This window comes from Dermacentor variabilis, chromosome 3, assembly GCF_050947875.1.
Source record: "Dermacentor variabilis isolate Ectoservices chromosome 3, ASM5094787v1, whole genome shotgun sequence".
Taxonomy (NCBI): Eukaryota; Metazoa; Arthropoda; class Arachnida; order Ixodida; family Ixodidae; genus Dermacentor; species Dermacentor variabilis.
This window is the reverse complement of record NC_134570.1, coordinates 190,903,623-190,917,036: the sequence shown is the minus strand read 5'-3', so window position 1 is coordinate 190,917,036 and position 13,414 is coordinate 190,903,623. Positions and strand designations below refer to the sequence as shown.

Below are 13,414 nucleotides of genomic sequence, written 5' to 3'. Positions count from 1 at the left end.
TTGTGTCTCAGCAGCAAGGTGTGCCGGAGGAAGTGCTCAAAAACATATAGAATCTCTGGGCAGCTTTGCTGCTTCTTGTGCTTTGATAGCACCAGTGCAAATGAAAATTGCAGTTTTTTTTTTTCGAAGTGAGATAGGCAGGAACTTAACTGTTATGAACTTCGTATATATTGATGTACATAACTCCATAAATTGCATTTCACACTTTTGATTCCATATCTGCTGTTGCCCTATGCTGTTCCGTATTCTAGTGACTATATACTTTTCAGTTTTGTGAACTTTTATTTAAGTGAACTATATCCTTGAGTCCCTTGAAGTTCACTCAAGTGAGAGTTCACTGTATCACCAATTTTTTCTGCTTTACACGAAAGCATGCGCGTTGCCGCCGCTCGGCCCACTCTTCCATATTCTAGTACGCCATAGCTAAAAGTGCCCTTTCACACTCCCGCGTTCTCATTGGCTAGCGGCAAGGCGAAACTATTTCTATTATGTGGAAATGGCTTTCAGTAAACCAGAGTAGTTCATAACTCTGGCTTCTCCTTATGGTCTGTTGGTGAAACGCATACCCAGACCACTCACACTGTCGATATAAAGAATGCCTTACTGGGTTACTTAGAATGGGTTACTTTTGGAAATTTTAAACTCACTATTGCAGAATGTATGTTTTTGGAGTTGTTACCAGCAATTAAAAATCTACAGGCACTCTACTAAAATTTGCTTGCACTAGACTTTTCAGTATCAGGGTAATCTGCTTCAAAATTTCGCTTAAGACCTAAGAGGGGATCCAGGTCTTTCGGACCAAAAATCGGCCCAAAATTCAAATTTTCAATTTTTATTTTCCACGTTCCTGACGCATTTCCGCGCCTGTCTCCGAAATTTGGTCACAAAATACTGCGTAGTTCTTCCGTTATCATGATCTAAAGGTGCAAATCTACAAGCGTTGCCTTTTAAATTCTGGACAAGTCACCCCCGATTTTTGTCGAGCATAACTCGATAACTATGCGCTCTGCCAGCGACATTTTGGTATACCATATTTACTTGCATAATGTTTGTACTTTTTTGTCAGAAAAATTTACGCAAATTCAGGGGTGCGATTCAGGGCTGCGAAAAGAAAAAAAAAATTTTTTTCGTCCCGTGTTTGCTGCGGGATGCTGGTGTCCCGCGTTGGTGCAGGACACCAAAACAAAAATGGCGGCTGGCGGAGCAAGCCGAACGCGTTTTTTTTTTCTTGTGAGTACATTGCGTGTATTGAAACAGTTTCTTCCGTATCAGTAATGAATAATATCGTTAATATCGGCAAGTTTGTGGCAATAACGTAGCCATGTCCACTTTGAGGGGACAGAAACAGGTGGGCGTGCTTAGCTGCCAGTGACATAGAAACACATGGCCGGCATGCTGCGGAAACTGCGGCATCTGTCTTCACTACTATCCTAATACAGCACGTTTCCGCTAAGGGTGGGCGAATATCTTAGCCGTGTTACAAGCGTCGGCATATGAATAGGGTACACTTCTAACGTGTCAGTGTAAACATGGCTGCTGTCGTTGCCGCTCGCGATTTGTTGCATGCCCACGAGTGCGGACGAGAAGAATCGAAAGGTGCCTTTTTTGTTGTTGTTGTTGATGACCCCAGCCATTATAAAGCCTACACATAATAAATGTGAGTTTGGTTGTAGCCTCCTTTTTTTTTTTTTGTCATGGTAAGTGCAGAAAGTGATGAAAGTAATGAAATGAGACATCTGCTTGAGAATGGCTGGTGGGCGCTGACCGCTTGGTTTGTCTTGAAGAGTCGTTTGCATAGCATTCGGCAGATAGCGCGATCGTTATTAGCTAGACTTGGCACATGACATATCGCTGCGGCAAGTTCGGAGTGCGATCATTACACAGGAAATAAATAAAATCGAATTTCCGCGACAAAATTTAGGGGTGCGATCATTACGTGAGTGCGATCATTATGTGAGTAACTACGGTAATTTGAAAGCTCATGTTTCTGGCTTTCTTTATTCGTCAGTCGGCAACATTGCCAGTGCTGCAGTCATGAAAACAACAGAAAAAGAAATTCGCAGTGAACACTGTTATTGGCCAGTTTGAGCATGTGACCAAGATGGCGAGTCATGATTGGCTCCAAGGACCACGAGCGCTCAAACGACCAAAACAGCTGCAATTTTGTCTTAGTCTCGTGACTGCGATGCTGGATATGCTGGAGGCCCGACAAAGTTTCGTTCCATGAATCATTATGGGCGGAAACGTGTGAGACGCAGTAAACTTACGAAAGCGATTCTGTCATCGCAGTAGGCACAGGATACCCGCCAGCTCGCCGCTGAAGTCGTGCCGCCACCGAATGTCGACGCCTCACTGCTTTGCCGGATCATGCATATCCACATGCTGGTTACACTTGTCTAAGAATTGATCACGGCTGTAGTAGCTGAAGAGAAAGTGGATAAGATAAAAGCACATGAGAAAGCTGCACTCGACAAGATTGCATCTACGATGGCCACGGAGCGAAAAATTCGGAGTTTTTGTTGAAGATCCGACCACCGATAGTGCAACAGCCTCGGTCGCGAAGCCCACTACTCCGTACGTTGTCGTCGGATTTGCAGCAGTGAACAATCTTCTCGGCGTTTTCTCGTGTAATACTTGCCCTGGTTCTGCGTAGCTGGTGTGGAGCAATCAGGATTATGGTCTCACTACTAAACTGACTATGGTTTGCGAGATCTGCGGTGAAGTTGTGTTGGGACGGAGCTCGCGGGGAATTGAGGGCCCGAGAATGTGTAATCCCTTTGAAGTGAATGTGCTCATAGCGCATGCTATGTCGTCGACTGGCAACAGCCAAATGGTCATGAATTATACCTAGTGCCTACTGATGGCTGTTGGTGCCGTTTTTTCAAACTTTCTTTCAATATATCAGTTGTGAAATGTTTTTTGTTGTTTTCTCAAAACCACAATTTTGATAATGATACCGTATTGGAGGTGCATTATATCTGCTTCTACTTGTGCTATGACTGTAATTATTTTTTTCTCCAGAAAGGCAAAGCTGTGTAGAGTGCAAATAAACAAAATAATGTTGAATTTATTAAAAAATCTTTAAAAATTCTTTTTTTCGCAGTTAGATGGATTTCTCTCACTGAAGTTTGCAATGTTCTCATTTGATATAAAATTGGGTTAGAACACCATACTTGCTTATTTGCACTCTTTGTTAGTTCCACATAATTTTCCTATGTCGATATTTATTATGCCATGTATAGTTTAATAGATGGCTCACCCCCAAGCAAATTATGCAGTAAAGCTGAATTTCTTCAATTTCTGGAAAGTTATTTACTCTGCAAGAAAACTGGATGTATATTTAAAACTAGCACATTGAAATACATAAACTCAGCAAGTTTCATCAAAATCGACAAAGAATTTGAAAAAAATGTTTTCAGGTGCAGGGTCCCCCCCTTAAGACAGTTCAGTACCGCGCACGTGTTGGTTTATTCTGTGTTCCATTGTGGTTTTGAAGTGCGCTGCCATATTCCATATGCCATTATTCCGTCAAAATTCAGACTTCCCTGCTCCAAACTGCTTCAAGATGAAATTTTATCTGCTCAAAATTTCTCCAGTATTTAATTTAATTTGCTTCAAGATGCTCGAAAATGCAATTTTGTCTGCTCCATACTGCTCCAAAACACAATACTTGCGCCACAAATTGCTCCATAATTACTTTGGGCAGTCCCACCCCTGTTTAGCGCAAAACACGGATGCATTGCGGTGACATTTGCAGATTTGTACTTTTTTTAGGAGCTTTAATGTCATTTCTATGTTATTTTCCTACCTTGGACACGAGAGTTTACATACGTTTGATTAGAGATTGTACTAGAATTGGGCGATTACAGTCAAAACCACTTATAAAAATCCCAGATATAACAATCGGTCGCTTATAACGACCACATTTCACGGCATTTAAAATTTTTCAACCCTGTCTACTGAAACTTCGTCCAGATATAATGAACATTTTCAAAAGCACAGTACTGTCTCAACTGTCACGTAGTAGTGACGGTGAAGGAAGCAGTAAAACTGGGAAGGTCGAAACTAGTGTTTTATTTGGCGAACCTGTGCCCTCAAAAACAGGCTACACTCAAAGAATGGCGATAGCAGCGAGCACAGTCGGCTATCGGCGAAAATCTTATCTGCCAGTCAAGCGCGTCTGCTTTTATACACGGGTCATTGAAAGTTCCAGAGTAATTGCTGGTGCCCCCGTGTCTTCCAGAAAAGTCTACAGAATTTGTGTTGTACATGCAATGAGGTTACACTAGCTTCGGTGACAACAGACAACAGGTAGAAACATTGATGACATTCGAGAAACTTCCGATACATACAGGCATGGCAAATATAAACAAGTACACGAGTCACAACGAACACTTCAAACCCGGTCTCTGTAAAAGGAAGGCATATGTGAAGTTCTGAAGTACGGAAACGCAATCGAACTGCGCACACGGCAGCCACCCCCCACCCCCCCTCCACCCCTTCCCCACCCTAGTCTGACCACGACGAAAAGTTGAGATGGGCGAATGCCACGTGCAGGCTTCAGAAGCTGAGAGGACAGTCACTCAATTTCAACCAAGATAAGGTAACAGTGCTTTTAAGGCATGTCTCCAGTGTGCTTCAGCACAGTGTACCACGGCCGTGGCCTCCAATCTGAGAGGCAATGACGGCAGCACACTAGCACGGAATTCACCATGTGCGCGCAGAATCTTGGAAGCCATGGCAGCGGTACTCTCTCGTTCTTGCACAGTTCTCTGTGCAGCAATGCATTCATACATTATGTACACTATTTGGACGGTTTCGACCAATTTGAACCGACAGCTGCTCAAGCGTTGATGGTGATGTCCATGCAACATGACATGTCACTGCCCCACAAAGTTGCAAATAGTCGGCGGTTACAGTTCGTCAACACTTCGTTTACATTGTCGCTGATAATGGTTCACGATAGCGTTCTACCTTTCGAACTTTGCACTTTTTCGGCCGAAGCAAGATAAAAATGTAACTTTGTAGCTGCCGACATGCATGTGGCCAATGCCGCAGCTGCAAGGGCAAGATCTTTGCAAAATGCAGGCATGCCGCGTTACTTTCCGCTTCCAGGCAACTGGAATGCTTCGCTATCGTATGCGGAATCCAGTCGTGTCCCACTGATAGTAAAATATATCGCATGCTTTTGAAGAGAAATGACAGCGGGTGTGGTTGTAGTTTCAATATGGCGGGTGATCAGAACTGGTCGGGCGTTGTTTCTAAGGTGCTGTTACGCCGCATTTCTTTCTTTAGGTGATGTTATAACACAAGTTTTCAGTTTGAGACGATAGAGTGCTGGGAACAAAACTGATGGTACTGAACATCCTTTTTTTCGGACCAAAGTGGTGTCTAATCGTAACGAACTAATGATACAACAACTTTTCACAGAACTCTCAAGTTCGTTATGAACAAGTTAAACTGTACTACCGAATGAATCAACGCAGGTGCGTTTCGGCATTTTTTCCAAATCTTCTTTCATTCGACTTGTTGGACAATTCAATCAATTCCGCCAGTCTTGCCAGGGTCAAATTAATTAATTTTTCAGCTGCCTTTTCATGTAGTGCATGGGTTCCCAAGGTAGGTTTTGTGGAACCCGTATGTTCCACAGGCCCCTTCTCGGGGTCTCGCAAGCCACTGATAAATTTTCTCTGGTTCAGCGCTCGTCTAGTGGCTAAGATGGCGGCGAACACGAGGTGCATTCGATCCAAGGAACCTCCATCACCCATGCCCAAGTGTCAAAAAGCACATCACAGTGCATGACAGAAACGCGTGAAGGGTGCAACAAATCCACCAGCAGCTTGTAGCCACCAAGCCTCCGAAAACGTGCAGCCCACCTAAGCATTTGCACTTGAATCTTGGAGGCCGTAACTTACCACCATGCGCATTTCTCCCGTTTGTAAATTGATGCTGCTAGCGTGTGCACTGATTTATACATCGAAGGATTAATAAGTAATAAATGCATGGCACAGCGCAACCCAGTTGGTTCTGTACAGCACAGTACGGTAGCTTTACGAGCATTGAGCACAGCACATTCGCAGTAGCAAAGAGCAAAAAAAAGGGGGGGCTAGCATCCAACCAAAACGAAGTGTCGAAATCCGCATTGCCACTGTCATCAGCGGTAACTATACGTGATACGTGACTGACTGAAATGCCTGAATGCCTCATTGCCTAATTGAATACATTGAACATAATTGAATATAATTGAACATGCCTAATTGTGCCCTTGAAGCCTTTATTCTTGCGTTTATCACCGTGCGTAACACCGTGGTGGCAACTGGCTGCGTGCCTTCGTAAGTATGTAGTTGTCGTCCATGATCGCGTTGATAGCCACCACCACTCCGTTCGCAGCAGTAACGGCAAACAGTAGTTTCGTTTTGACTCTGTGCATGCGTCAGCCACGTGCCTTCAGAACTGCATTGTCGCCATCCATGATCGGGTCGATAGCAACCGCGGTTTCGTCTGCAGTTGTTGCAGCAAAAGATTTGATGCGGGCGTCGGCCGCCTGCCTTCAGAACCACAAGCTCGCTGTCTGTGGTCTCCGTTCAAGGTCGCGTCGCAACCAGCTGCGGTTTCACCTACAGCGGTTGCGCCAAACAGTAGTTTCACTTTGTTTCTGTTCCAAGCTGTCAAAGATGAAGAGCACCGGTTGCATTGCGATGAACAGATGATTTGTTGGTGACAAGTCGTCCACCATCGCGATGTTGGCGACTGGAAACTGAGGAAAAAATAATCGGGATGTGCGTGCAGTAGTGAAAAGCACGTCTCAGACGAAGCCATGTGGTGCAGCCACGCTACAAAGGAAGTTGCAAGGCCTTTGCCACTGCAAATGCTAAGCAGTCATGATGATGATAATTACAGATTCCGCACTGCTCTTGTGCAATATAGAAAATGATTTGCTGATTCATTCAGTAAATAAAAGCGTGTTGACATAGTAAGCATTTGTTTATTGTTTTCTTGACACCCTCAATAACTTGACATTTGGTTAATTCAGTTGTTGCTTTATTCAGTCCCATGAAATCCGAATCAGCGAGGTTTTGCTGTACTCAACATAGAACTAGCACCTATTCTAAGACCTCTTGTAAATGTTACAAGTGTCCCTGTGCAATGAGCACAGAAAACTGTCATTCTTTCTCGGCATGTATTAGTCGCAATGCTGTCTTGTCTTGGCGCATAACACTTGCGCCCAGGGGAGGTATTCTGCGATGATCACTTTCGGCGATAGTGTCACTTAGGTGATAGTATCGCCATCAGGTGCAAGCTGACTGGCTCGTTGCACAAAATTGGATGAGCTGATTGGCTGGTTGAGCACTACGTCACGTGAAGGCGATGGTATCGCTGAAGCGATCGTCACAGAATACGTCCCCAGCTTGGACAGAGAGAGTTGCGTGCTGCCGCCAAAGTAGCCTGGCCAACACCACCGTTTGCCCAAAACATGTGCACTGTACTTAGCCTCTCTATTAATAGAGGTGAAGGGGCGGGGGGGGGGGGGGGGGTGAGTGTTCCTTGGCACTTCATGGAGCTTAGCAGGATTTCATGGGACCAACATGTTTGAGAACCCCTGGTGTATTGCATAAAAGGCAGAGAGAGAAAGAAACAGAGCGTGCACCAGCTCTCAGGAGCCATTTAACAGTGGCAAAAGGCAGTGATGATGTATGCTGCGTCATACTACCTTGCTCATTACTGATGATTTGAATTGCAGCAAAGTTTGGTTACAATTTTCACTACGGCTAAGACATTTTTAGGCGGGAAACAAACACTGTAAGGACACATATATTAACTGTCTGCATGTTTGCCTCTTGTGTCCCTTTAAAATGTGTGATTTTGGCATTGCTGTCACTGACATTCTGCTTTGCCTTTTCTTTTCCCCTGACAACAGTGGTGTCCTCCCCGTCGGTGCAGCACTGCAAATTCTACCCTCACTGCACCAACCTCAAGTGCCCGTTCTTTCATCCAAAGGTGAGGGCGATGTTCCCGATCAGTTTTTCACAATTTTCCCAGCTGCGTAATGCACTTCTTTTCCCTCCTTAGTGCACTTCTCGTCGACTTTTCAACAGCTTAAAAGGGGGGAGGCTACCCTCGGATACCAACGTTATTGTTTATTGAGATATCTTCATGAAATTTTCAGGATAGACTCATAGCAAAAGCATTAGTAAAACTACAAAATTTCATGCAGTTATGTTCACTGGTCCTTAAGTTACAACAATATGCCAGAATGGTGCATATTGTTTTCCCATTCCAGGCCTGGAGAATTTCAAAAGGTGCTGCTACTGTGAAATTCACTATGATGATTCCAAGATGGATACCTCAGGGCAAGACAGAGCCCTTTCTTTAAATTTCCTTGCTGAAAAATTTTAGCAGATCACCGAATTTAGTGTTGGTGATTGAGATTTTATCAGTCAAATTTTGATTAAATACCACAAATCACAGACGCAATATATATATTAAAAAATGGGCTTGTCTTGCCCTCAAAAATTTATTCAGATATACAATAAAAGAAACTTATGGAAATCTGATGAACGGTTACAGAGATATGGCTGGAACAAGCAGCCTCACCAGCCAAAAAGTATTTTTTAGAAAATGAGCTTTGAAAGTTTTGAGCACATATGTTGGTCTAAAATGACCCTGCAGCATAACTGGAGATGTCCTCAGGCACTCTCTTCTTTTGCCACCTTTCCACCTTCTCTTGCAATCACTTCTTGGCCTTTTTCAAGTGTAGAGAATCTTTCTCGGCTGCACGTTGAATGGCCAGGTGTTAGCCCCACTGATAAACATAGCTCTTGGGTGGCCCTGTGGCAGCCAGCATTATATCTTAAAACTGCCTCATGCAGTGCTGTCTCCACAGCAATCAGCGACGCATGCTGCTCTTTGGGCATCAGGAACCACAGCATGGAGTGAAATGATTCTGATACATTCTGCATCTTTGCTCCCAGGCAGCGTTACAGAAGAGAAGCCTGTGAGAGGCGCTCATAAACAAGTAGCAGTGCTTCTGCAACATAGCCTGGAAGATTGTACCGATGCTTCGGAAGTAGCGCACCATCACTCTTGCTGGCGTTATGACTACACCACGAGTCTGCACCCTCAGAATCTTTGTCTGTCGATGTCACATGGTGGTGCGATGCCATCACTGCACGCTGCATTGCAGCCACATCGTTGGAATTGTTCCGTAGGGCCCAGCCATAATAGTCGGTCAACTTGTCCATGAGGGCCTTTGTCAGCCTGCCCTTTCCTCCTGAAGCCTTGCCACTTTTCTGCACAAGGTTGCGCAGTGCTGTCCCCATCCTCTTCTGGACGTGGTTCAGACATTCCTCTTTCGAAATGGGGTCCAGTTCATAAACATTTTCTTGCACAAGGGCAGAGAAGGCGGCACTATCTCCGTCAAACACAAGCGTTGTGTGACGGAAGTGCTTTGGCACCGAACGGGTGAAAAGGATGCCAGCTGCCTCAACCTCCATCCTCCGAGACTTAGAGTCAGTGTTTTTCTGGCACACATGATCCTCCTGCCAGCTGGTGTAGCGTGGGCCTCCAGGATTTGTTCCTACTTGGCAACCAAGGCACTGGCTCGATAAAACAGTGGCATCCAAGATGAGGCCCATATGATATTCAATTATTGCACGAACTGGAGTCAATGGGAGTCTTTTTCTGGCTTCGGACATTCAAGGGTCGGCTTAAAATTGGGACCGGCCTAGATTCGAATAAATAGGGTATTTATATTTAACTTTATTGCCTTTAACGTTCCTACCACTTTTGTTATCATGACTACTTTGTATTTCTGTTCCTGCCCCACCTCGCTTATGTAATACCCCGAAAAGTTAAAGGAGTACTCCCGCAAAACTTTTCTATTTGGTTTTATCTGCTTTAGTAATTAGCTAATACCCAGTAATCACAGCACGAAACCTCATTTACTTCAGAGCATGACAGGTAATTATTTGGAGTCTGGCTTGTAGTGACCAGTCCAAGTTTCGGTTTCAGAGAGCAATGAGACGGGCCAGAGAAGGAATGTAAACACACCTGGGCATGTGATTGTAAAAACCTCTGATGTATGCTCCGACGTGCACTCCAGGGCGCATGCTGGCGTGCGAGCTTCTTGTTGCTAGTTCGTCTGCTATGCCTGCACGTGCTTTGCGATGTCCTCGCCACCATCGTTGTCGTCGTTTTTGTCTTTGTCATAGTTTTCGTCGTCCAGCGGCAACGATTTCCTGCAGGCAGGAGTTGCCACCGTATTAGACGTGGGCAATCACTTTTTATTCAACCCACTAGAAAGCAGCAACTCAGATATGGCTGCTGGCGACAGCAAGGGCGAACCTAAGACCCTCGCATCGGCCACGTTTGGTGGTCAGTGCAGTGCGGTCAAGTTGATAGTGCAGGAACCCTACGGATACAACAAAACTTGCCGCTTAATTCTACAGTTTACAGTGACACGGAGACCGTCCCACTACAAGCAACATCTGAGAAGAAGAGCTCATGGAAGCAGCAGAAGAAGAGCTCATGGAAGCAGCATAGCAGCCAACGAAAATTCGTGACGTAGTGTTTTCTCAGTTGTTTACAATCCTTCCTTGATGTCGATGTTGCAAGTTGCTGCATTTTGAAGTTGGCTGCGCACACATATTTTATAATTGATCTTAAATATGTTCTAGGCTATATTTGCCGTTGAGATCTTGCAGACGATGTGCATGTACCCACATAAATCGATCGCAGTGCGTTATCTCCACTTCAAAATTTTGTGTCAGTATTCCTTTAAAGGGCCCTTCACCAGGCCCCATAGCAAATTTTGGTTATATGCTGGAAGTTGTTACGTGTCCTCTAGGGAGTGTTCTGCCGCGAAACTTTTTCAAATCGACTCATTAGTTGCCGAGATGTAAATATTTCAGTGTTGCAAACCCATGATTTCACAAGGCGAGCTCCACTGCATAGTGAGATATGCTCTCCACTCACCCCATCTAGCCTCCGCAAGTGAAATTCCTTCCCTGAATTCTCCCATATGGGACCTCAAGGATCGCGTGATGCCTACGTCACAGGCCCTGCCTTCACTTTATTTTCTCCTCGCTTCTTTTTTTTTTTTTCGGCACTGCGCATTTCTGCTGACGGCGTTGTGAGCGAGCTGTCGTGATGTCTCGTTTCGCGCAGTACACGATCTTGCACGCTGTGCACATGGACACATGACTAGCAGTTTAATTCAGTTCTACACGAATACTGAGGCTGAACGAGTGGACCGCAGAGCATGATCACGCATTGGAACATGGTAGAAAATGGCGTAGTCTCGGTACCTGCGCACGTGACTGTACGACCGTGGGAACAAGCAGACGAAGCAGAAGTACATCTCTCTTGCTTCGGTGCAAAGTAAAACAAAAAACACGCAGACATTCCATTTGTGTATTTTATTATCTCTCTGAACTTCAATCTGTCAATTCAAGCAACAGATCACAGAAATAACAGATGTTGCCTTGAATAATTCTCTAAATCACGTGTCACCACGAGCGACATCACACTGCGGACCCAACTACGTAGGCGTAAGGACGCAACTACCGTATTTACACGATTGTAAGTCGACTTGAATGTAAGTCGACCCCCCCATATCGCGTGACCGGAAAAAAAAAAAAAAAAAAAAATAAGCGAGCATACCCAAGGGCGCATTCGATAACGAAAATTTATTAGTAGCCGACATGGTCACTGGACTACTCGACTTCACTAGTGCTGCCATCGTCATCGTTGCTGCTGTCCCACAGCGCATCGTGGTCCAGCGAAATTTCAAATTTGGCAAACCACCGCACCAGGACATCTTGCAGGACAGCATTACACGACAAATGCACCCAACCACACGCAGCCGTCAGAGAGGCTCTTTTGACAGGTCCGGTTGGCGTAATTTCGCAGTCTTCTGCCGCCAGCCATTTGTTGTACTCACAGCGGAGCAGAACCTTAAAATTAAGGCGAAGGTCCGGGTTTGTTTCATGACCACGTCGCACTTCACTGGCAGGGACCGATCACGCATTTCAGCGACGTACGCCGCAAGCTTAGCCTACAGCTCCGGAAAGCGTCCAGACTTCGGCACGTGGGAAATTTCTCACTTGCCGTCACATTTCGCTTCGCTGCAGTCGCCACTCTCGCGCCACCCGTTCAGAAACATCGAAATTGCGGCCGGCTGCGCAGTGATTTGTTTCTTCGGCGCAAAGGATGGCAGCCCTCTTGAACGCTGCTGTGAGCGAGTGCCGAACGATTAGTGGGCCTGGAGCACTCATGACGACTGGGGAAGCATAGAAGTAGCACGTAGCCGGCAGTCAAGTGGAATGCGTCAAAAAGTTGGTCAAACCAATACCAATGCCTTTTAACAGAGAAAGAAAACCGCGAGCGGTGTCTGCTCTTCCATGAACTACCGATACTCCCCGCAAGCGCCGCTGTTCTGAGAATGCCGCCGCAAATGGGAACAGCGGCGCTTCCATCAACTATCGACACCCCCCCCCCCCATGAGTGTTGCATTCAATGTAAAGCTCTCAAAAATGTTGAAAAACCCTTCCGAAAAGCGAACAAACACGCGGGATAGCGAAAAGATAAGGGTAGGGCCATAGAGCAAACATAAAATTGTAACTACATTGTAGCTCCCGTTGGTATCGCTTTTTTTTTTTTGGTGGGGCCATGTTTCGGTTTCGATTGTAAGTCGACCCCCCAACTTCAGACTTTCAAATTTAAAAAAAGGGGTCGACTTACAATCGTGTAAATACGGTACGTCACGGTCCGGCTTGGAGCGCGGTCGCCACAAGAGAAAAGAAAAACGGTGTTCTGATTGAAATTTCAGACCTTTCCGCAGTGCGTAGCCATGGAATTCTTTGCAAACATGATTGTTAGCGCGCATTGTATGCTCTGTGCTTGTCAGCTCAAAATGGCCAGACCTGGTGAGGGGCCCTTTAAGGGTTAATAAATGATGGTGATGATGAAGCCCACACCGCTCCTGACCACCAGTTCACATTCTAAACATGGAATCTGGAATTTTTTTGAACAGAACAGGAAAACCGAAACCGCTGAACTCATTGACCATGTTGCAACTGTCAGTGTGTGGTGACTAAGACATGTGACACCTGCCAACAAACCTGTCTGCAGCAGTTGTGGCAGTTGCACTCTTTACTCTCCATACCACCACATTCTGAGCTGAACAGTTGTGCTCTTTGCACTTGTGCTTGAATATTGTGCGAAGTATCAGCTTATTGCATGTGTTATTTGATTGTCTGATTGTAGCCTCAGGCTGCTGCAAGTCCTCTACACATAGATGAAAGTGCAGTCAATGTGGGTCGACCGCACTTTTTTAGCTGAGTGAATGGGGTAGCCACCTTCTGGTGGGGCTAGAATGCAAAGGTGCTCACATGCCAAGCTTGCGGTGCACATT

General features: G+C 45.4%; 1 protein-coding gene across 3 annotated transcripts in view; it reads left to right on the top strand.

Moving 5' to 3' along the window:
* The window catches only part of Nab2 (Nuclear polyadenosine RNA-binding 2), a 157,141-nt gene that overhangs the window by 124,212 nt on the left and 19,515 nt on the right, over positions 1-13,414 (top strand). For all 3 annotated transcript variants that reach the window (XM_075686761.1, XM_075686758.1, XM_075686759.1), the window contains one exon: positions 7,919-7,998. In XM_075686761.1, coding sequence (XP_075542876.1) covers positions 7,919-7,998 — 80 coding nt within the window. The remainder of the gene's footprint in view (positions 1-7,918; positions 7,999-13,414) is intronic.